At 35.9% G+C, this 26,591-nt stretch overlaps 1 protein-coding gene across 9 annotated transcripts in view; it reads right to left on the bottom strand.

Moving 5' to 3' along the window:
- LOC127847879 (ras-related protein Rab-5B-like) overlaps positions 1-25,530 on the bottom strand; it is a 124,417-nt gene extending 98,887 nt beyond the window's left edge. For 3 of the 9 annotated variants that reach the window (XR_008034226.1, XR_008034228.1, XR_008034227.1), the window contains exons 1-7: positions 25,312-25,463; positions 21,921-22,122; positions 19,976-20,044; positions 15,385-15,467; positions 10,889-11,011; positions 7,427-7,520; positions 2,687-6,282 (exon numbers count right to left, since the gene is read on the bottom strand). Coding sequence is in view for 2 of the 9 variants with exons in the window: in XM_052380100.1 (XP_052236060.1) it covers positions 6,173-6,282; positions 7,427-7,520; positions 10,889-11,011; positions 15,385-15,467; positions 19,976-20,044; positions 21,921-22,086 (645 nt within the window). In the remaining 7 variants the exon portion in view is untranslated. Of the gene's footprint in view, positions 1-866; positions 6,283-7,426; positions 7,521-10,888; positions 11,012-15,384; positions 15,468-19,975; positions 20,045-21,920; positions 22,123-25,311 lie in introns of those variants that run through there. The other 6 variants (XR_008034225.1, XR_008034224.1, XR_008034229.1 and 3 more) reach the window with 6 other exon arrangements.
- Between the last annotated feature and the right edge of the window lie 1,061 nt (positions 25,531-26,591).

The following is a 26,591-nucleotide window of genomic DNA, read 5'->3' as shown; positions in this document are numbered from 1 at the left end:
TTTCCGTACTTTTATTTTCATTCAATTGATTTCGCAATGTATGACATAATTATCTCATGTGACGTAATTTCAATGACGAAACTAGCTATACTCTGGATTTTAAGATAACAATTCGGACGTGGAGGGTTTTTATTTAACAGTTAGCCTAAATAATTTTTAAGCATGAACGATTCAAAAACGCATTTCGAATTTTGTGTTTGTCATGCAAAGTTGGGAGCTTCCATAGCAATAAGTGTGATTTAAAATCAATATAGATAAACTTTAAATGAAATTACAAATCTTTTTTATATAATTATAAGAATCGGATTTAAGTTGTCATCGAGTTAAGTGGGTCTTTTACTATAAAATGTGCTGTTTGTATACAAAGGGGCAGGTAATCCAGACAATGGTCATGTTTAAGTGTATTGCACATCTTTAATTCCTGGCGATGATAAAGAGTTTCAATTGAATCGTTTGAATAATCAACAAACAAATTCGTTGAATTGATTTCCCCGCCAATATGCTTCTGGACAAAAAAGTGTTACATTTGACACTCAAAAAAGCATTTTGTTAAGATACAAATATTTTAACAGATGGTGTACTATGCCATTCGGCGTGCATCATCCTTTTATCCATATATATACTCCTGCCAAGTTTCAATGAAATCCGCCAAAGCACTTCCAAGATATGGCTCCGGACAGACGGAAAGACGGACGAACAACACCAAAACAAAGTCAATATCCCTCTGCCTATGGCGGGGGAAATTAATAGGAGTACCCTAAAACTTGTGCAGACAAAACAATAAACATACCAACAGACAGAGCGAGCCCATCATATCCACTGCCGCGTATACAACATTACATGATCATTAAACAAGAAATGATAGATATGATGAAAAATTTATTTTTTCAAATAGTACAGGGTATCTGTATACGTAAATTTACTTTATACAGCAATATTTCAATATTGAACAAACACACGCTACAGTCATTTAGTCCTCATGAATGATTCTAACATTTTGTAAATGAATGCCCTTGCAAACAAACACGCAGTGAAAACATGATCTGAATGTTACTAAATATTAAACATTAACCTTCTCCAGTATTGAACATCTATTCTTAAAGCCTCTATAACGCTCAAAATCAACGAAAATTTCATAAAGTATTTCTTTAAATAAAGTATACACCTTAACAATCAGTGCTCCATACAGCAATAGCCACAATGTCAACGCTATATGTGGTATGATTACATAGATTTTTGTAGATACAAAATGCTCGTTTTTATTTATTTGTGACACATTCTTAAGACTAAAGAATTAGAATAAACACATGAAAACTCGATTAAAAAACACACTGCAGAGTAAGAAAATAAACAAGCCCATTATAATTAACAGATCCATTTTACTAAAGATTAAATACATTTTGGGGAGTCGAATACAAATTCAGAATCTAAGAGTACTCATGGCAAAGTAGTTTTCAGAATGTTTTTTTAATCTAAATACTAAGTCTACAAACAGTTTGGTGTACACAGGCCATGGTAAGTTTCCTGTTTCAATAAACAAAACATGTGCTAAACATCATTACATGTGACATTCTTTTTTACTTATGTTTTGTGGGGTGGAATTATTTGTTTTACAATCTTTGTCAGCAGTATATAAACAAAATCTGACAGCTATCACAAATTGTTTGATATATTAGCATATTCAACCACTTCTTTTGATAATGGAATGCATAAATTATGATACAGTAACTAATTACTACTTAAAATATATACATGTCTCCTCAATTATTTAAACCCAGATATAATCTTTTGATACTTAAATAAATGTTGTAATCAAACACAAAGTGACTTAATAAGCTTGTAAATGATACTAAAAACAATACTAAATCTAACGAATGTAATGTCCAGAAACACTCATCCTGTAACAACATAAAGTTATAGCGAGAATCAAAAGTACTTTGTAATTTAAAACAAGGGCTGTTTGTAAAACATGAATGCCCCCCATATGGGCTGTAAGTTGTAGTGGCCGCCATTGTGTGAATACATTTTTTGTCACTGTGACCTTGACCTTTGACCTAGTGACCTGAAAATTAATAGGGGTCATCTGCTAGTCATGATCAATGAACCTATGAAGTTTCATGATCCTAGGCCAAATTATTCTTGAGTTATCATCCGGAAACCATTTTACTATTTCGAGTCACTGTGACCTTGACCTTTGACCTAGTGACCTGAAAATCTATAGGGGTCATCTGCCAGTCATTATCAATGTACCTATGAAGTTTCATGATCCTAGGCGTAAGCATTCTTGAGTTATCATCCGGAAACCATTTAACTATTTTGAGTCACTGTGACCTTGACCTTTGACCTAGTGACCTAAAAAATCAATAGGAGTCATCTCCCAGTCATGATCAATGTCCCTATGAAGTTTCATGCTCCTAGGCATAAGCATTCTTGAGGTATCATCCAGAAACCATTTTACTGTTTTGAGTCACTGTGACCTTGACCTTTGACCTAGTGACCTGAAAATCAATAGGGGCCATCTGCCAGTCATGATCAATGTTCCTATGAAGTTTCATGAACCTAGGCGTAAGCATTCTTGAGTTACCATCCAGAAACCATTTTACTATTTGGAGTCACTGTGACCTTGACCTTTGACCTAGTGACCTGAATATCAATAGGGGTCATCAGCCAGTCATGGTCAATGTACCTATGAAGTTTCATGATCCTAGGCCTAAGCATTCTTGAGTTATCATCCGGAAACCATTTTACTATTCAAGTCACTGTGACCTTGATCTTTGACCTAGTGACCTGAAAATCAATAGGGGTCATCTGCCAGTCATGATCAATGTACCTATGAAGTTTCATGATCCTAGGCCTAAGCGTTCTTGAGTTATCATCCGGAAACCATCTGGTGGACAGACCGACGGACCGATCGACGGACATGTGCAAAACCATATACCCCCTCTTCTTCGAAGGGGGGCATAAAAAAGATCACCAAAAAAAGAAAGCCCCCTGTGAACTACAAAACATTAGTGACATATCATGCATCGATTTTTTCATGACATATGGTTCATGTTGAAATGTACAATAAATATACAAATATTGTCTACAATTAAGTTTATTACATGTATGTGCACACTAACAGCTAATACCCAGTTGAAATCTTACATATTTATTGTTAATCTGAAAGATTTAAACTGAAAACAATTAATTAAAACTGAATAAATGAGTTCATTCTTTATCTTTTGTGCTGAACTGATACAAATTGTTTCAACATATTAAATGTACACAAACTTATAATATAAATTGCAACAAACTTCTTAATGAGCGATAGTAAGAGCTTATCTGTCATTTTCTTGCTTCTGGGTCATTATTTATAAAACTCTGTACATCAATTGACAACCAGTTTCCTCCCCTGAATACTCATTAGAAACAGGTTTGTCCTTAAAGTTGGTTTACTGGACTAGATCCTTATGTTCTACCTAGTGCAAACTTATCCGTAATATCTCAGTACCTTTTACAATTATTATATTGAGCTCAAGGAAACACTCTTTACACATATCTTTATAAAAATATGATATTTCCTCTTGCTTATGTTCACATAAATATCTTAAAGTAAACAAGTCTTCCTGCTTAAGTTTACATAAATATGATATCAAGGAAACACGCAATTCATACACTGTCACTATGGAAAACAAGGGCAATAACAGAGAATTCCAAAAAGTGGAACCCTTTTAGTAGTGTTTCATGGGCTTTATCTGATATTGGAAACTTTGGAAAGCCTCGAAGATCCGTAATTGTTTCATGAAAAGGTCCTTTAAAATACACAAATATTTCACTTGAATATTTTTTAGAAATCTGTTAAATAACAAAATAAGATTCAAACCTGTGGAATTGAGCTGTAAATAAAACTTAACCTCAACAAATCATACATGAGGCTATCCACTAAAAACATACGCAAAGTTTGAACAGACGTTTAAGTACAAAACGATACATAATGTATTCTTTGAACATGCACAACTCTTTCTTGCAGAAAAACAACAATAACAACAAAAAAAGCAATAACATTTGCCCTCATGAGGGCATCCATATGCTTCTTTTTTAAATAAAAAAAAAATACGTACATATACATATAGCCTTATTCAACACATCTTAATTGCCTACTGAATACATCGAGATAAAATTTAAATATGAAACAGAGTTCAGTCATGAACGACATTATGAATATATAATGTGGAAAACATGTCATTACACTTTTGACAGATGCAGTGTTAGATCTCCATTAAACATTAACCATTTGCATTCTGGGAAATTTGTTGTCTGCTAAAATGTCATCTGCTGAATTTCTAAAATTAGCATTTTCTTCGATTTTTTTCAAAGAATACTATCAGAATTTTGAAGGCCTTTGCAAACAGTTTGGGTCCTAATGAGACGCCACTAACACAAAGGCCTTCAAAATTTGGTTCCAGCACTGAATGAGTTACCTGTAAAGCTAACGATTGTAATTTCACACGATGAAATTTAAAAGGACTGTTTATTTGTTTAAATGATAAATGTTTCAAGTTCAGAAGCACAAGTGGTATGTAATCAATTTTATCAACTAAATATACTCCAAAAAGTAAGTACAACTATTATGTAGTACATGGATTGAAGAAGAATTTTTACATGACAAAAACTAGAATTTAAGCTGTACTTAGGCTTTATTCATTGCAAATAACAAACTTTTAAATGAAAACAAGTTTATCTACAAAGGTTGCAGTATGATTTATTTTAAATAATTTAAGGTTCTTATATCCTATAACCAGCATAGGAGATTTCACTCTTAAAAAAGAACTTACGTCTTTTTTTAGGACATTGTCCAATACACAAAAGCCGTAAGAAATGACCTGGCTTTGTTTTTGCACATGATATTAAAAAATGTCATTCCTATGCACGCAGATCAGTGACATTAAGTGCATATCAGTTACGTAAAACAATACAAATATCTTAATTGTTGTGATCAAAGAACAGTCAAATTGCGATTATACGAAAAACCAGCATCATACAGACAACAGCTGCTGGCCCGTCATTTTGCTTTCTTTATTTAATGTCAAACTGATGAGATTATACGAACAATTACCACTGGCCAAAAACAATAAATGATGTGTGGAAAAAGATGTGATTATACGAAAAGACTTGCATTGCTTTGCATTGGTGCTACTAATAACCACACCTCTCTGGTTATTGCAAATATCTTCTGTTCAACAAATCCAATAAGGCGTGAAATAAAGACAACCAAGGAAGCAGACTTGATTTTATGTGATGAGAGACAAACTGCAGGTGATATGTGCACAGACACTATCATCATTTTATTCGTGCTCACAGTAAGTCCACAACAAAGGATCATGTTTTTGTTTCTCTTGTGGTGTTTGTAACTACAATTGTATAGTTTTAAATAATTACATAATTCAGGACTTTTTTTGATTTGGGGAAAGGGCACAGCATTCAATTTTTGGGGAAAAAAATATCGACAAACCTGCAAAAGGGGAAGAAATTCCTGAAAGTAAGCTTTAAATCTGGGATGAAATTGCATCATTTTATAGAAATTATACAAGGGAAAGGAGCCTTTCTCTTTGGGGAAGGGGCATATAAAAGGCCCTTGCTAAAGAAGGAAAAAAAGCCACGTCTCCTTAATAAAAAATCCTTTTTCAAACATTAACTAAAACCTGTCTTGTGTTACATAAGGGCTAGCATTCTTAAAATGTGTAGGTCTCATTTACAATGTAGTACAATGAATTTTTTTAACAAATGGGTAATACATGAAATGCAATAATACGATTGATTGGGTTAAGCCAGTAACTCGGTATAATCGCAATTTGACTGTGGTCTGAATGCAGAATAAATAAGTTAATTCTAAGCAACCCAGAACAACAAGTATCAATGATTTCAATAGTTTTACAACAATTCCAAAATTGAGTTACATCTTTTATTTTCACTTTATTAACATATCTATTGAATAATAAAAGTCCACTAACATTTTTTCATACATATTTATCAGGTCTGTCTTCAGTTCTAAGTTCTCCTCCATTCACGGAGTGAAACTGACCACTGTTTTTTTCTTTTTAAATCCTCTTGAAAGTAAATCCACAAAACAAGTAAAATGATTGGACCAATTTGATCACATGACCCACAGTTCAGCCAATCAGATCACAGCTTACTTACAGCAGCCACCCCCTTCAGACTGGTTCTGTTCATTTAATCTCATGCCAGGCTGTGGTCTCTGCCCAGTCTGGCTACCTGTATCACTTTTCGGCAACTTTTTAGCTGAAGAACAAAACACAACACATAGGCATAAAAAGGCTCTTTGCTGGTAGAAAAAGGACAAGTTACCGATGAGTTGGCATTTGTAGATAGCTGTCAAGACCTTGTAACAGAAATGAAGGGTTATATTAGTCAACCTAAGACATTGTAAGGAATGTTGCAAGAATGATGATGATAAATGCTGTGATGAGCAACAGTTAGAACACCAAAAAATTAAGAGAACCATAATGTAATTGTAAGAAAAATCTGCACCGAAATTAACGGACTTAAAAGCTTTTACACACTACAGGGCTCGACATTAACTTTTGAAGCCACTTGTCCGGTCGGACAACTAGACCAAAATTACACTTGTCCTGACCAAAAAGCAACTTGTCCTGACCATTATATCTTATTCTGCTCAGTACTTTGCAAAATAATGAAATGCAGTGATTTCATCGTATAAAGCCATTAAAATTCTTCCAGCCACTTTGGCAAAAAAATCGCGTTTTCGCTTCTTTTTGTAATAACATTTTGGTTCTTGTCGACCTTTAGGTATTTTTTTAAGCTTCTTGTGATTTTGAAGAAGAAAAAAGGAAAGAAGATTAGACATTTTTAAGCAGACGACATTGTACTTACAAAAACAAACCTCACATGGGCATGATGTCGTAAAATCATTCTATACATAGAGATGACGTCACTATGTTAATTGTCTGTAAGATCCGCGTGTACCGGTGTCGTAAAATGTATACTCTTTACAAGGCAGAATATATCTTGGCAAAGAAATTTTTTAAGGGATGCTTCTCTTGTGAATAGTACCGTGTAGTATCACATGGAATTATCGGAATATCTCGCGCTTTGTCGTTTAAACGTAAACAAAATATAATATCGAAAAAGTTTTGTGGTAACTCCACAGAAATAACGGATTTAAAGGCATTTTTCTAAGTAATTAAATTATTAAGACCACTTGTCCCACCCGACTAGCAAATTCTTTATTTACTTGTCCGGACTAACAATTTGGCTGTCCCGGACAGTCGGACTACAGTTAATGTAGAGCTCTGCACTACTGCAACAAAGGTTTCAAACACTTGAATGTCAATAAAAGTCTTGTTTTATTCTCAATTAAAATTCCACTATCAGTGCTTCTTTCACAAATTTCACAGTGTCTTACCTATTGCCAAAAATATATCATTAACATTCATGGCAGTTTTTGCAGATGTTTCCATAAATAACAAGCTGTTTTCCTCCGCGTAGGCCTGTGCTTCCTAAAAAATAAAATGTAGTAAAGGTCGTAAATTGTAACAAATTTTTTGTAAGAATGCTTCAACCAGCGAAAGAGTCCCCATTCCTAAGAAACTCCTATCAATTAAAAGTGTTCATTACTTTGTTATTGCCATGTACGTGGTAAGCTTCTTACATTCCATAAACAATTCCCACGTCTAATTTTCAATCATGATCAAACTGTATGCATTTCTTCACTAATTGCAATATCGAGTTTTCTGCAAAACAATGGCACGAGAATAAAACTGCTTTAAATAGTCATGTTACTTTCGCAACAAAAAATCTTTTAGAAATAAAAATAACAAGATATGTGTTTGTCAATCACACAATACCCCCTAATGGGCCGCTTTGAAGCCATATATTTGACCTTTGACCTTGAAGGATGACCATGACCTTGACCTTTCACCACTCAAAATGTGCAGCTCCATGAGATACACATGCATCCCAAATATCAAGTTGCTATCTTCAATATTGCAAAAGTTATGGGTAATGTTTAAGTTTTCGGACGGACGGAGAGACTGAGAGAGAGTTTAACTGCTATATGCCACCTACCAGGCCCATAAAAACATGTTTCTGTTAATATGTTTCTTATTAAACTAGAGCTTTGTCACGTGACGTATACCCCCACATGCCGCATTGACACAGACTATTTTGCAAGCTGTCTTCACAAAACAAGAGAATCTAAATGGTGATTTTTAAGAATTATTATGCCATTATTATTTATGGCCATTTTGACCTTTGAACTCTTGAATTCTTTCGCATGACATGCTGTCCAATGACTGTGAACAAAATTAATGTACAGAGTCATTTTAAAATCTCACAATGCATGACATAGTTATGGCCCGGACAAGCTCATTTATGGCAATTTTTAACTTTTGAACTCAAAAGTGCGACCTTGACCTTCAAGATATCGACGTAATTCTTTCGCATGACACATTGTCCAATGATTGTGAACAAATGTACCTAGTAATTTTAAAATCTCACAATGAATGACATAGTTATGGCCCGGACAAGATCATTTACGGACATTTTTTACTTTTGAACTCACAGTGTGACCTTGGAGATATTGACGTAATTCTTTCGCGCGACACACCATCCAATAATGGTGAACAAATGTGCCATATGATTTTTAAATCTCACAATGAATGACATAGTTATGGCCCAGACAAGCTCATTTATGGCCATTTTTGACCTTTGAACTCAAAGTTTGACCTTAACCTTGGAGATATCAACGTAATTCTTTCGCACAACACATCCGCAAATGATGCTGAACAAATGTGCCAAATTATTTTAAAATCTTGCAATGAACAACATAGTTATGGCCCGGACAAGCTCATTTATGGCCATTTTTAACCTTTGAACTTAAAGTGTGACCTTGACCTTGGAGATATCAACGTAATTCTTTCGCGTGACACACTGTCCAATGATGGTGAGCAAATGATCCAAATGATTTTAAAATCTCACAATGAATGACATAGTTATGGCCTGGAAAAGCTCATTTATGGCAATTTTTTATCTTTGAACTCAAAGTGTGACCTTGACCTGGGAGATATCGACGTAATTCTTTCACGTGACATACCGTCCAATTATGGTAAACACATTTCCCAAACGATTCTAAAATCTCACAATAAATGATAAAGTTATGGCCCGGACATGCATTTGACCTTTCTTTGAACTCAAAGTGTGACCTTGACCTTGGAGATATCGACGAAATTCTTTCGCGTGACACACCGCCCAATGATGGTGAACAAATTTGCCAAGTGATTTTTTAAATCTCACACTAAATGATAAAGTTATGGCCCGGACATGCATTTAACCTTTTAACTCCAAGTGTGACCTTGACCTTTGAGATGTTGACGTACTTCTTTCGCGCGACACACCGTCCTATGATGGTGAACAAATGTACCAAGTCATTTTAAAATTTAACAATAAATTACATAGTTATAGTCCGGAAAAACTTTCGGTTTAAAACGCACTTAGTGAACCTGTGACCTAGTTTTTGACTCGGCATGACCCATATTTAAACCTGACCTTGACATCATCTACATACAACTTCTGACCAAGTTTGGTGAAGATCGGATGAAATTTTCGGGACAGACCGACAGACAGACCGACAAAGTGACTCCTATATAGCCCCCATTACCAGCAATGGGGGTATAATAAAATAAACAAGAGATGTGTTTGTCAGAAACACAATGCAATCTACTGCGCCGCTTTGAAGCCATATAGTTTACCTTTGACCTTGAAGTATGTCCTTGACCTTTCACCACTCAAAATGTGCAGCTCCATGAGATACACATGCATGCCAAGTATCAAGTTGCTATCTTCAATATTGCAAAAGTTATGGGCTATGTTAAAGTTTTCAGACGGAAAGACAGACTGACTGACGGACAGTTTAACTTCTATATGCCACCTTACTGGGGGCATAAAAACACTTTTTTTAAACTCACGAAACAGCAGTAACATACAGTATATTTTTATCTGCTTGATTGACATTAATTGACCGTAACATATTTGTGTGCCAAAAACTGCATAAAGCGATATTTTCCTGCATTTCATATTGACAACATTCACAATTGAGGACCTTTTATTCAGAACTGCTGCAAAGTGATCACATAGATCTACATTGACTGGCCAATATTAAATCCACAAAAGCTTTTTCACAGACAAAAAACAGTTGCCTAACAGGTTTATGTTAAAAGATTAAGAAAATCACCTCTGTAAATTCTTATTACTTATGACAGGATCAAAATATCGTTTTTCACTTTTTTGGTAACCATAGCAACCACAAAGGAAATACTGAAATAAAGACTTTTCTCCATATGGCCCTCTATCCACAAACCGATTTTAATCAACCTAGAATGAGTTTTCACGTTTCAGATTTTATTGCCACTTATTTTTGTTACCATAGCAAACACAATTTTTGTAACCATAACAACCACAATTTTTGCCTGAAAAAAAAAATTAATAACATATTCTCCCTAAGCCCCTCTCACCAATTACTGAGTTTTATCATGCCACTTTTTTAAAATACTGTTTGAATTATCACAGGATCCAGAATTAGACCGATAAAAGGACTGGTAGGGGATTATTAATTATGCATGTGGGCATGCTTTCCTAATGAAACAATATTTCTTTCAAATCTTATGAATGCATATATATTACCAGTGGCCCATGAACCCTTGGCTCATACAGTTCACGTTGATCCCCTTGATTTGTATTCACCAAACTGCAATTTCTATTTGGCGAAAATTAAAAATCACAAGCGCAGCAGACTGGTCAAAATCTAAAATGAAATCTGTTTTAGTACATTAATTTTCATTCACATTACTCCATCAACTGCTGTACATACATCAAATTCAACCATCCTCTTGTTTGACAAGTCTGCTTTATTGCCAGCAAGGGCAATAACTATATTGGGACTGGCTTGCCGCTGCAACTCCTTCACCCATGTCTTCGCACGTGCAAATGTGTCCTGTAAATATGAAAAAATAACATCAAATCTGACAAAGTTCACAGGAAAAAGGCACAAATTTACATGAGCTGATAAAATGCCTCTGCATACACTTTACACAAAATAAAAAGAACTCACAATTGAATTTCTGACCATAAAAAATCTATAATGTTGTTATCAGTTTTGGTATCTGAAAGTACAATAAATATAGACCATTACTGCATTAGCAGTGGGGTTATTTCATTAAAAATCTGGTCGGGTAATCAGCCAGGCCAACATTTCCAATGAAACAAGGGCTGTTTGTAAAACATGCATGCCCCCCATATGGGCTGTCCGTTGTAGTGGCAGCCATTGTGTGAATACGATTTTTGTCACTGTGACCTTGACCTTTGACCTAGTGACCTGAAAATCAATAGGGGTCATCTGCGGGTCACGATCAATGTACCTATGAAGTTTTATGTTCCTAGGCAAAAGCGTTCTTGAGTTATCATCCGAAAATCATTTTACTATTTCGGGTCACCGTGACCTTGACCTTTGACCTTGTGACCTCAAAATCAATAGGGGTCATATGCAAGTCATGATCAATCTACCTATGAAGTTTCATGATCCTAGGCGTATGCGTTCTTGAGTTATCATCCGAAAACCATTTTACTATTTCGGGTCACTGTGACCTTGACCTAGTGACCTCAAAATCAAAAGGGGCCATCTGCGAGTCATGATCAATCTACCCATGAAGTTTCATGATCCTAGGCGTATGCGTTCTTGAGTTATCATCCTAAAACCATTTTACTATTTCGGGTCACCGTGACCTTGATCTTTGACCTAGTGACCTCAAAATCAATAGGGGTCATCTGCAAGTCATGATCAAGCTACCCATGAAGTTTCATGAATCTAGGCGTATGTGTTCTTGAGTTATCATTCAAAAACCATTTTACTTTTTCTAGGCACTGTGACCTTGACCTTTGACCTAGTGACCTCAAAATCAATAGGGGTCATCTGCGAGTCATGATCAATGTACCTATGAAGTTTCATGATCCTAGGTCCAAGCGTTCTTGAGTAATCGTCTGACAACCAACTGGTGGACGGACCGACAGACAGACAGACCGACATGAGCAAAGCAATAAACCCCCTCTTCTTCCAAGGGGGGCATAAAAAGTATATATTTTCCCAAATGGGAGTTAAAAATTCCCAATGGAAGGTTTCCCCTCCCAAAAAAAAATGTTTTTTAAATATTCATTTATTTTTTAAGATCTCAATATTTTATTCATATCCCATTCATATAATTTCAACCCCTTAGTAAATATAATACTGAAAACACTTATATTCTCAATTTTCGAGATTTTTTTTAGCAAAACAACCACAACACTAAATTCCCAATTTTAGTCAAAAAGCCGGAATTTTCCCAATCCAAAGGGACCCAGGCCCCGTTCCCAAAATGGTGAAGAAAAACACTGATAGGTTCAAAATAATTCCTGAATTCATGTACACAAAAGTCTTGCTAGAAAAAAAACCTAGTTACACTTAAATCAGTGAGATAAATTGTATAATAAACAAAGTTGTTCACCTGGGATACAAAGAACTGACCTGCTCAGTGCAGCCCTAAGATCTCATAACAACAAAATTAATGTTCTGTCCATGTTTCATGAAGAGTGAACAATAAATATAATTTTTTTAGAGTGCTTACAAGGTTTACTATAGCCATATAAGAATAAACTCCCCAACCCCTTTCGGCCATGTTTTTCAACAGACCAGACTATTTTCAAACTGATCCATGATATCATTAAAACAAATGTTCTGACCAAGTGTTATGAAGATTGGACAATTAATGTGACCATTAGAGTGTTAACAAAATAAGATCAGACAATAAATGTGGCCTCTATAGTGTTTACAATGTTTTTAAATGCCCCATTTCGGCCATGTTTTTCAAGCAACCGTAACCATTTTCGAACTAGTTCAAGATATTATTTGAACAAATGTTATGCCTAAGTTTCATGAAGATTGGACAATAAATGTGACTTTAATAAGAGTGTTAACATGTTTTTACCTAAGCCATATAAGGAAGAATGCCCCACACCCTGACGGCAATGTTCTTCAACCAACCAAACCCATTTTTCAAGTCTTCCAAGATATCATCGGGATTAATCTTCTGACCAAATTTCATGAAGATAGGACAATATATGTGGCCTCTAGTGTGTTAACAAGGTTTCATTATAGCCATAAATATAGCCATATCAGGAAAAATGACCCACCCCCTGGTGGCCATGTTTTTCAACAGACCAGAACCATTTCGAACTCATCCTAGATGTCATTGGGACGTATGTTCTCACCAAATTTCATGATGAAAGGACAATACATTTGGCCTCTAGGGTGTTAACAAGGTTTTACTGTAGCCATATAAGGTAAAATGCCCTGCCTAATGGCGGGCATGTCTTTCAATCAACTGAACCCATTTTCAAACTCGTTCAAGATATCATTCGTACAAATCTTCTGATCAATTTTCATGAAAATCGGGCAATAAATGTGGTCTGTAGAGTGTACACAAGGTTTGACTATAGTATTACATAACCATATCAGAAAAAATGTAGTGCCCCTTGGTGGCTGTGTTCTTCAACCAATGATTGAACAATAAATTTGACCTCTAGAGTGTTAACAAGGTTTCACTAAAGGCATATAAGGAAAAATGCCCCACCAAAGGGCGGCCATATTTTTCAACCAACCGAAATCATTTTCGAACTTGTCCAAGATATCATTGGGACGAATCTTCTGACCAAGTTTCATAAAGATTGGACAATAAATGTGGCCTCTTGAGAGTTAACAAGGTTTTACTATAGCCATATAAGGAAAAATGCCCTGCCCAATGGCAGCCATGTTTTCAAGCATCTGAGACCTTTTTTTAACTCATCCAAGCTATCATTGAGACGAAATTTCATGAAGATCAGACAATAAATGTGGTCTCTAGAGTGTTAACAAGACAAATATTGACACCGCACAACGCACAACACAGGAAGGACAAAAAGTGATCACAAAGGCTCACCATGAGCACATTGTGCTCAGGTGAGCTTAAAATGTGTCTTAGAATCACAAATACCCCAGCTTAGTCAGTGTCATTCCATCATCACGTAATAAATATTGAGTATGGTGACAATTAGATGAAAACTGGTTGATAAAGAGAAAAGAAATAATACAAGCAAATTCGTTGAATTGATATCCCCCGCAAATATGCTTCTGGACACAAAAGTGTTATATTTGACACTAAATAAGCATTTTTTCAAGATACAAAGGGCCATAACTCCGTTATTTAAAATGGTGTACAATGACATTTGGCGTGCATCATCCTCTTATCCATATATATACTCATACGAAGTTTCAATGAAATCCGCCAAAGCACTTCCAAGATATGGCTCCGGACGGACGGATAGACGGACAGATGGAAAGACGGATGGACGGACAACGCCAAAACAATATCCCTCCGCCTATGGCGAGGGATAAAAAGAGCCATATTGCATATTATCATAACTACAAAAGTATCTCATGAGATTCAGCTAGTTTTATAATTTAGCCTCTATATTCTGCTTATAAGCATTTTGAAAAAGTTTGGTAACGATCGTATTAAAACTGATTGAGTGATAAAGCAGAAACATAATCTAAGCCCTACATTGTAGTTTGATGAATTCAAGGGCAACAACTCCAACATTCTTGTTGAGCTTTGGCTGGTTATTAAACAGGGTCTCAATTAAATGCTTCTTAAATTTTTTAGAAAGTGCATATCACATAATAACTGGTTGGGTAAGAGCCTATGACCTCTGACCTTGAAGGATGACCTTGACCTTGACCTTTCACCACTCAAAATGTGCAGCTCCATGAGATACACATGCATGCCAAATATCCAGTTGCTATCTTCAATATTGCAAAAGTATTCATAAAATGAGCGATTTTGGCCACATATATTTGACCTCTGACCTTGAAGGATGACCTTGACCTTTCACCACTCAAAATGTGCAGCTTCATGAGATACACATGCATGCCAAATATCAAGTTGCTATCTTCAATATAGCAAAAGTTATTGCAAAATGTTAAAGTTGGCGCAAACAGACAGACAGACCAACAGACAGACAGGGCAAAAACAATATGTCCCCCACTACTATAGTGGGGGACATAAAAAGACATTCCAAGGCAATTAGTCCTAAGTGCCTATTGTGTTTGGTTAGTTATTGAATTTGGCTTCCATTTTATGCTAATAAACATTTTATGAAAGGTTTCAATCAGATGATAACAGTTATTTGTGTCGTGTTACAGAAAGGAAACCAAAAAGCCTGAAAGGGCATATGAACAGTGTGGAAAATGTATTTCTTATGTCAAGGCATACAAATTAATTAAAACAATTAAAATCTTACTTGATTTGTGATGTCATACACAACAATGGCCGCCTGAGCTCCTCTGTAGTACATGGGTGCCAAACTGTGGTACCTCTCCTGACCTGAAAGAACGAAATAAATTTGTATCCCTTTCCCACTTTGAAGCAAAGTGAAAATGGCTATGTGCAAACAGCATAAAACCAGAACAGCCTGCGAGTAACTTGCAGTCTGTTCAGGTTTTATGCTGTTTGCTGCTCTGCTCATCAGTGTCTAGGGGTTGGAAAACAAGCCTTTAAAAACTTGAATCTAGTACTAAGGGTCTTTAATTGAATGTAACTTTCTAAGGGACTACAAGTGCGTCAATATTCATTTCTAAGTGGTAAAGGGTTAAATAATTGGAGATTCGTTGTTGTTTATTGTCATATCATTAATGGTTTTGAGTTTCCATGCTTAAACATTCACTGACAATGTACCAAGCCACACATCTGCACAACAAATGGTTCTTTTTTATGCAACAGGATAAACAGAACAAACAAGAGAATATTTGATATTCTTAGTTTACTTTTGACGAACTAGATGTGTCAAATATTTTTGTACTGAGGTGTGTACAAAGATCAGTATTTGGACTTCTTTTTGGTGTTATTTATTTTGTTTTTGCGGGAGATAATATTGTTCTTTGTTATAGAAAAATTCAAAGGTACCGGTATCATGTTAAAACTCAGAAAATCCATGCACCCTATCAGCCTACTAAGTGAATTTTCATCTCCCAAGGAAACAAAAAATAACTGTAACAAGAGATGTGTTTGTCAGAAACACAATGCCCCCTACTACGCCGCTTATACAAATAAATTATTTTTTTTACCTTTGCTCTTGAAGGATGACCTTGACCTTGAACTTCCAACACTCAAAATGTGCAGCTTCATGAGATACACATGCATGCCAAATATCAAGTTGCTATCTTCAATATTGCAAAAGTTATGGCCAACCTTAAAGTGTTTTTTGGGACGGACGCACAGACTGAACTACTGACTGGCAAAAGTTATTGCCAACGTTAAAGTGTTTTTTTTTGGACAGACTGACATACTGACTGACTAACGGACAGTTCAACTGCTATATGCCACCCTACCGGGGGGCATAAAAACGTTGTATTTCCATTCAAAGAGCTACATGATGTATATAATAGCTTTCTGAAAAATAATTTTCCAATATTTGCAGACAAGTTAGGGACTCGTATCACATGAATGATTTATAACAGACAATAACAGACAATATTGATTGAAATTTGCCCCATCCCCCAAATACCCAAGAGGGTCATAGGCCATAAGTTCACCTAGAACCCATAGGAACTAGACTATGTTGAGAAAGCACAAGCTGATTCATGAAGATTGGAAAAGTGACTAAGTCACATGTTTTTTAATTAACCTTGTTTTTTTTAGATTACATGACCCATTTTAAAACTTAGCAGAGATTTAATATTGATAAATGTTCTGACCACGTTTTATGAAGAACAGCAAATTATTGTGGCATATATAGCGTAAACAAGCTTTTACTGAAGCCATATAAGGAAAACTGTCCTGCTCCATGATGGCCATGCTTTTCAACAAACCACACAATTTTTTTACCTCTATTGAGATATCATTAGAAAAAGTGTTCTGGCTATGTTTCATTTTAGATTTCATTAAAAAGGTGACTTCTTGAGTGTCAGCAAGGTTTCACTAAAGCCATAAAAAAAAAGGCAAATGCCCTGCCCCCCTGGGGGCCATGTTTTTTGATGAACCATAACCAAACTCAGATGAGCTGTCATAAAAACAAATGTTTTTCCAAAGTTTCATAAAGATTGGACCATAAATGGGACTTCTAGAGTGTTTACAAGGTTTACATGTATATAACGAAAATGCTCCGCCCCAACGCGAACATGTTTTTAGAGAGACTGGAACCATTTCCATAATCAGCCCAGATATCGGTTGAACAAAATGTTCTGACTAAGTTTCATGAACATTGGACTAAAAATCTGACTTCTAGAGTGGTAACAAGATTTTACAATAGCCATATATGGAAAAATGCCCTGCCCTTTGACAAACATGTTTTTCCTCAGACTGAAACCATATTCGCACTCATCAAGATATCAGCAAAACACACGTTTCATGAAGATTGAACAATAAATAAGGCTTCTACAAAGTGTTACTGTAAACAATGTTTTACAAAAGCCATATAAGGAAAACTTCTCCGCTTAACCCCCCGGTAACCAAAATTTTCACACAACCGGAACAAATTTCAAACGCCAACAAGATATCCTTTGGACACATGTTCTGACCATGTTTCACGAAGATTTTAATTAATGTGACCTCTAGTGTTAATAAGATAAATGTTGGCAACAGAGGACACACAATGGACAAAAGGCGATCACAAAGGCTCAACATGTTGTGCTCATGTGAGCTTAAAAAAACAAACAAACTCAAGCATTTTAGAACTACAAAGTGCAATTTGGACTGATGGAAAAGGCTGCAACTATATTCTCCCTGATATCAGATATAATAAAAATGCAGTAAGGCACTTGTTATATTAAGGAACAAAAACATTTCACTCTGACCCACTTTTGGCTTAATGCGTGTGCGTGAAGTCTACAATCCATACAAGCATATTAAGTATGACACTGGATTTATGCTAGGAAGAGAATTCCAGTATGGGAAAAAAACCATAACAAGAGGGCCTGAAAGGCCCAAAGTCGCTCACCTGAGATTCAAAGGAACTGATCTGTTCTGTGCAGCCCAAGATATCATTAGAACAAAATGTTCTTACCAACTTTCATGACTAGTGAACACCCTGGCAGACACGTTTTTCAACAGACCAGAACCATTTTCATACACATTCAAGATATCATTTTAACAAATATACTGACAAAGTTTCCATATAAGGAAAAATGCCCCGCCCACTGGTAGCCATGTTTTTCAAGCAACTGGAACCATTTTCGAACTTGTCCAAAATATCATTGGGACAAATCTTCTGAAAAAGTTTCATGATGATAATACAATAAATATGACTTCTAGAGTGTTAACAATAGCTGTATAAGGAAAAATGCCACGCCACCTTGGCGGCCATGTTTTTCCACCAACCGGAACCATTTTTTAACTCATCCAAGATATCATTGGGACAAATCATCTGACCAAGTTTCATGAAGATCGGAAAATAAGTTTCATGATGATCAGACAATAAATGTGGCCTCTAGAGTGTTAACAAGGTTTAATTAAAGCTTGATACATGTATATAGCCATATTAAGAAAAATGCCCCCCCCCCTGGTGGCCATGTTTTATAAGCAACCAATACCATTTTCGAACTGATCCAAGATATCATTAGGACAAATCTTCTGACCAAGTTTCATGAAGATCGGAAAATAAATGTGGCCTCTAGAGTGTTAACAAGGTTTTAGTATAGCCATATAAGGAAAAATGCCCTGCCCCCTGGCGGCCATGTTTTTCAACCAACCAGCATCATTTGAACTCTTCCAAGATATTATTGGGATGAACCTTCTGACCAAGTTTCATGAAGATCGGACAATAAATGTGGCCTCTAGAATGTTAATAAGATTTTACTAAAGCCATATAAGAAAAAATGCCCCGCCCCTTGGCAGCCATGTTTTTCAAGCAAACATAACTATTTTCCAACTCATCCAAGATATCATTGAGACCAATCTTCTGACCAAATTTCATGAAGATTGGACAATATATGTAGCATCTACAGTGTTAACAAGGTTTTAATATAGCCATATAAAGCCATATAAGGAACAATGCCCCGCCCCTTGGCAGCCATGTTTTTCAAGCAAACCTAACCATTTTCAAACTCATCCAAGATATCATACAGACCAATCTTCTGACCAAATTTCATGAAGATTAAACAATAAATGTGGCCTCTAGAGTGTTTACAAGATTTTACTATAGCCATTTAAGGAAAACTGCCCCGCCCACTGGCGACCATGTTTTTCACTGATCTAGACCATTTTTGAACTCGTCCGAGATATTAATGAAACCAATGTTTTGACCAAGTTTCATGATGATTGGGCAAAAATTGTGACTTCTAGAGTGCTCACAAGGTTTCTCTTTAGCCATATAACGAATACTGCCCCGCCCCCTGGCGCCCATGTTTTTCAACGGACCGGAACTATTTTTGAACTCAACCAACATATCATTTAGACAAACATTTTGACAAAGTTACATAAAGATTGGACATCAAATGTGACTTCTACAGTGTTCACAAGGTTTTTCTTTTTTTGACCTAGTGACCTAGTTTTTGACCCAGCATGACCCAGTTTCGAACTCAGTCAAGGTATTAATGGGACAAACGTTTTGACTAAGTTTCATGAAGATCAGACAATAAATGTGGCCTCTACAGTGTTCACAAGGCAAAATGTTGATGACGGACGACGCACGACACACGACGGACAAAAGGCGATCACAAAAACTCACCATGCACACGTTGTGCTCAGGTGAGCTAAAAAGTGGAAAGTGTTGACCCTGATAAGCCTATGCAAACTGCACAGACTAATCTGGGAACACACTTTACAATTTTACAAGAATAAGGCCCATATTACGAGTGACAATATGACTTATGATATATGCTACAAACAACACTTACCTGCTGTGTCCCAAATCTCAAACTTTACTGTTGTGTCATCTAGACAGACAGTCTGTGTTAAGAATGCAGCTGAAATATATAGTTAAAAAATCACTGTGTTTATATATGGTCCATGCTCTGTAAAAAAAAGGGGTTTAATGCATGTGCATAAAGTGCAGTCCGCACAGGCTAATTCGGGACGACACTTTCCCCTTTTATGATATTTTTCGCTTAAGAAAGTATCTGATAAGCAAAAATCCAGTTTAGGCGGAAAGTGTCGTTCCTGATTAGCCTGAGCGGACTGCACAGGCTAATTTTTGAGGACACTTTACAGGTGGTTTTTTTTCCACTTTTTGGGAAGATAGCCCATGGCTTTGGAATTGGGAATTTTATCGGCATTTTCATGAAATTTGGAAAATATCATAAGCCTTTTTTCCACACAAAAGTCCACTGATTAGGGAAATACTAAAGTTTACATAACTCTTTATAATCATTCAAATTAAAAGAACAAAATCATATAATACCTTGTTAGATGTTATTGAATTAAAATTGAGATAAAATACGCATTAGACACTTATTTCTAGAAAATTTTTTTTTTTTTTTGAAATTGGGAATTTTTTGCCACATTTTGGGAAAAAAGGATACTTTTTGGGATTGGGAACATAGCCGAATTTCGGCTATAAAATCGGGCCAAAAAAACCCTGCTTTATGCCCATGCATTGAACCCCCTTTTATAGAGTGAGGCCCATAATTTATAAATAAATATATACTAGCAGGGCGCTTGTCACAAAATTTGACCTTTAATGATCAGAGCTTGCATTAGTGTTTTTGAAGTCACATTTCTAAAGTTTGATAGTCCAGGCCTCGTGTTCACAAAACGATTTTGCAATCGAAAATCAATTTTAACTGACTTCTTTTTTCATTTTTGCGGCGGGAAATTGCCTATCAACTACAATGGAAATCTATTTTCAATGACAAGCAAAATCAATTTTCCATTGCAAAAAAAGTTTTGTGAACACAGGGCCAGAGTATACCATTTATCTTTTAGAGTAATTTCAAAAGCAACCATTTTTGCACTGTCCTGAAACTACAAGAGCTGTAATAGAGTAAATAGACAGCTCCCACAACTTTCCTTGTTTTCTTGTTGGATTGTCAGGCACTTTTTTCCTACATGTTTTGAAACGCTGTTTCTATTTTTGATTTATACATGTATCATTCCCATGAGAAAAGCTTTCACGCTATTGCAGGATAATTGAAATAAAATATTTAATTAACCTATTTATGCCTAGTGGACTCTCCCCTCCTTCTAAATTGGATCAATTTATTTCCAAAATAAGGGATGTCTAGTATACGGGTATACATTTCTATATTTAGAATATATCTTACAGAAATTTCTTTAAGCAAACAGTGCAGACCCTGATGAGACGCCACGTCATGCGGCGTCTCATCTGAGTCTACGCTGTTTGCCAGGGCCTTTTTTCTAGACGCTAGGCATAAATGGGTTAAAGGAGTAATATTCAGGGTATCATTATCAATGAGACATTAGAAATTATGAGCTAAATGCCAAAGCTAGTGATTGTAACCTATTTTTATATTATGTATGACAAAAAGCCAAACGCAAAGCCGTGGACTGATTTTAAGCATTAACAGAAACAACATTCCCAATTGCTAAAAATGTATTTCAATAAATTCATACATCAAATAAATTGTGTGTATGGATGGGTGCAAAACCCTTGTTAAACAGAATAATCCTAAACAAAATTATTAAGTGTAGGGTTATTGTTTTTATGAATTGCAATTCCCCTCATTGATATCTTTACACCCATGAAGTTTCATGTTGAAATCGTGTACGGTATAAGGGTATCACGTTTAAATGGTTGCGTTTCGTGCTTTGCTTAAGTTGTAGTTCTTATGGACTATGAGCAAATGACCATCCATTAGTATGGTGAATGTCCCATCAACCTACCACCAATGGTGCTTTCTTGGTATTCGTGGAACTGTCCCTTCACAAACCGGAGGACCAGACTGGACTTGCCCACAGCAGACTCTCCGAGAAGAACCAGTTTAAACTGACATATCTTGCCTTGCGCCGCTCCATTGGGCCGTTGGGCTCCTGCTGCTCGTTGTGCCATCGTTTGTAGTGGCTCCGATTCCTTGCTCAAAATGCACTGAAGATGAGAAGTGTAACATGTTGGAACACACATCATAAAGCATAAAAAAGAACTGCCTGGGAGTAATTTAATTAAAGACCTTTCTAACTAGATTAAAAATGTAAATGCTTCATTTTGACGCATTTGTAGTCCCTTATTATTAATTATTAAATTGAACTTTCTAAGGGACTACAAATGGGTCAAAATACATATCTAAGTGGTAACGGGTTAGAGAAAACTTGGGTTTATGATTTTCAGTTCTGAAATGCTCAGGATGCATCACAATGTCAACATTTCCTAATATCACATGAATTGAATGATTAGAACTTTCAAATTCAGATGCAGAGTCAAGGAAGTTTGCAACCATGTTTTATGCCTACAAAATCACATTGTTCCTGCATTTGATATTCAAATCAAGATGTAAAACATACATAGTAAACCTTGAACACAATTGACAAAACAAGTATATGTTGTCACTCTTATATTAAACTACTGTTGAACACTTATTTACCTGATGATAAGAAAAATAACTTGTGAAACCATAATTGTATGAATATATTAGCATATCACAATAAACTTGCCATTCACTCTCTCTCACTGAAAACCATAAAATGTATTATCCATATGAAATATTTTTCTGTTCATACATGTATATTATTCCCTGTTATTATTTTCAAAAGGCATACAGTCTTTCCGAAATACCGTCGGTCCTCGGATTTTTCGATAATAATTTGGAAAATCCGGAAATGATTCTAATATTGCCGGACCTCGTGTCCGGTAATATAATTATGGTGAAATTTGGAATTCCATAAGCTATTTCCAGAAAAAGGTTCAAGGCAAAAGTGGGAATTTACCGAGTTATTTATGAATACTCCAATCATGTAAAACATTTTTTCATTGGTTGCATTTCTTGAATGACGTATGTACATATATGGTATCCGAAGATTTTTGCTGCGTCGTCAATGCAAATTACACACTACGTCATCACTATATGAGTAAATTCGCAAAGGGAGAGAATCGATACCATAGACTTTTGGTTTCCGTTATATCCGATTAATTCGTTAGCAAGCAGAGCATTAACACAGGTCATTGTGAACTTCCCACGAACTGTCAACACCTACACAGGAGTTCGAAGTGATCTGACAATATCTACACAGGAGTTCGAAGGAAAACAGAGTATCCAGATATATAACTGGTGATTTTGTTTTCATTTTATTTTTTAATATCTTAAAACATTTCAATTAAAATTTAGTGAAGGAGCCAAACCAAACTCCCATGATGATCAAACTCAGCACTGCAGATGTTACAGCGTATGACCATTCAGCAACTGTAGACAAATGGCTGTTAAGATTCATTGGTTTTATGTAAAATTAAATATTTAATGAGGCTTTTACGTAACAAACTCACACCTACATACAGGACCAACAAAGTTTTCTACCATAATTAAAAAAGTCATCCAAATAATTCACTCAAAAGTATTGGGATTGACTTTAAGACTAGTATAATATTATAAGGTATGCTAGTCTACAACAGCTTAGCAAAAAGATTAAGTATTGTATGCTCATGATACAGGGAGATGGTCTTCGTCGACTTAATTATTAGCGCCCACCCAAGGCTATGCCTGATGGGTATCCAACGAAAGAAGATTAGTCAGAGGATGTGTCTTCAGTAGAGGATTCAGATATCCAGGATGAAGAGACAAATGATAAAGAAATCTTGGCAATTCTGAATGATTAAATGCGTGATTTGTATGTTAATCTGATAAATTTAAATAATGGTTAAAAACGTCATCTCTGTCTTTCGTCGTCATTTTTTACTTTTTGGGCCTAAAATAATCAGTCTGGGCCGGAAATGGCTGCATGATTATAGGACCTCATGGCCGGCAATAAATTATAATTTTGGGAAGGACTGGGCATACAATCTATGTGATGCGTAACATGTATTTTACCATTCTGCTCTTAGCATGTCTTGTACTTCCTTCACCAGCATAATAAGAAGTTAAAGCCTAGCGTTCTGATTGGAAAATTGAAAACACAAGAGGTTTTTTTGCAGCCTGGCAACCTTGTTGAAGTAAACACATCTTTAAAAATCAAGTTTATGTTTATTACTACCTAGATATTGTTTATGAAATGACTAGTCTTTAAAAACGGACTCCCCAAGCCTTTGATAATTTTTGCTGTGACAGCTCTGTGAGTCCATGTGCACCCCTTTATAAACACAACCGCAGTTAAAATTCTGCGCAGCTGATCAGTGCGCATCATTAAACAGAAGTCGTTCGTGACCAATTAAAGAAAGCGATGAGTTCACTTCAAAAACAAACTTATTTTACCTGAATGGCAACGTACACTATCCTTCGCATGCACCCTTAAAAATACCACAATGTTTCAACACCCTATTTAAATATTCGAAAATCGTTTCCGACGTGGGCTACATCACAAATAGCAACGTGCATAAGATTGGTTTAACTCAACCTAACCGAAAGTGACACTTCATGATGGCAACATTACGAAAAAATGTCATGATGGTGGATAGAGAGAACAAAAAAAGAAAGAAATAAAAGCAGATATTTCGTGCTTTAATGGTACAATTTGCATAGGTTTGTTGTTTAGACAGGTAAATGTTGATAAGTTGTTGCAGTTGCAGTTTTCCTTAGCCCTTGCATAAAGAATATATAAAGGTTATGCAATTTTTTAACTTTGCAAAATAGACAACGCATTGCAACTCTCAGCAACCCTTTGAATTATAAAGCTGAGATATGAATAATGCAACTAACGAGCTGATGTGAATTTTGCTCAATATATGCACCGGCTATAACCAAGAAAGTTTATTTGATCCAATTCATGAGATGCATTAAAATAAAAAAAATCAGGTTTACTTAACATAAATAAGCAAAGACTGTAGTCCCATAAAATATCAAAAACATACTAAGGTCTAAATCATGTCATGATTCATGACTCATTTTGAATCTAGAATGTTACAATTTTACATGTTAAAAATTATAGGTTTTACTAATCAATTTCCGTACATATAAAATTAACATATGATACACGAATGATTAATAATGGCACAACGATCAAAATAAGAACAACAACCATTCTAATGACATTTGATGTTTATTATGAAATCGGCCATTTTTACAAATCGATCGTTGGCTTTGAACAGAAAAGCGAGTATTTTTATGTGTTTACATATACAAACTTTAGCTACCTATTCAATGACAAATCCAACAAGAAAATTATGCGAAATATGTCACAATATACCACTGATTTGATCAATTTTCTGTTTTGACAGTTCAATGCGTAGAACCACCCTCTAAGCAGCCATTACTCAAACAGGAAATGCATAGGCCAAAAAGTAGTCCATGCAATTCAATTTATGCAGCTCTATATTCAGTTGCATTCAATAAACCAAAGTCCGTTTCTGGAAAATTCTTTTAATACCAAGCTAAAATACGTTTAATGTATTGCCTTTTCATTTTTTAGTCATATAAATGGAAAAATAACGTAAGAATACACATGACGTCACATTAACATTAATCACAGGGACTAGGAACGTATAATGTACTTTTAATTTTGTAATAATGTTTGAAACCGTCTCTTACATTTTTTTTACTTATTACTGCAATTTATCTCTTATTTCAATTAATATTATTATAAAACTATTTCTCAATGTGTAGATTAATGTTATCATGTCATTCATGAGTGAATACACGTACTATTACAATTTCTTTTAAAATAACCAGACCCCTGTGTTCCAAAGAGGTAAAATTAAAGTCGAACCATAAGGCTAAATACTACTAAACATTTTTACTAGCCCGAAAGAGTGATGCTAGTTGGTATCCCGCTTCGTTCATGTCTTTCACTTTATTGAATCAAATTAAAGACCTTTACAAACAAATGTTTGTACAGGTTACTGATTGAATCAAAGATCGGTTATAGCCCCGTCACACCGGACTGGCGTCCTAAGACTGCGTTTCTGGATATTTCTGATTGTCGTAGTAAGGACGCCATGCAATGACTTTTTCGGTAAAACTGCTGTTTTTCGCCTTCCCGTCACACTAGCGTCCTGGTTTATGGCGTTCTGCGCGTCCTCACGGCATCTTTAGTACTTCCCTAAAGACGCACTGGGGTCGCAGTAAGAACGCCATAGCCGCAGTAGGGTCGCAATAGACGCCGTAAGGACGCAAGGGTGTCGCAGTAAGGACGCCATAGTCGTTCTGAGGACGCAATAGACGTACAAAGGACCTACTAAAGTCGCAATAAGGTCGCCGTATGGTCGCCTTGCAGTCAATAATCATTTTCTGTGGGTTTGAGCGGCGACCACACGACGTCCATGGCGACCTTAAGGCGACCCTACCACGTCCTTACTACGACTATTGCGTCCTTAACAGAACGCCGTAAAAACGCCGGACTTCGGCGACTACTTTGAACATGTTCAAAGTGGTCGCCGTGGGCTCGCGTCCTGAGCAATTTTCGGCGTCTTCACTG

Source organism: Dreissena polymorpha, chromosome 10 (assembly GCF_020536995.1).
Source record: "Dreissena polymorpha isolate Duluth1 chromosome 10, UMN_Dpol_1.0, whole genome shotgun sequence".
Taxonomy (NCBI): Eukaryota; Metazoa; Mollusca; class Bivalvia; order Myida; family Dreissenidae; genus Dreissena; species Dreissena polymorpha.
The sequence above is the reverse complement of the archived record's forward strand: the minus strand, read 5'-3'. Positions and strand labels throughout refer to the sequence as shown.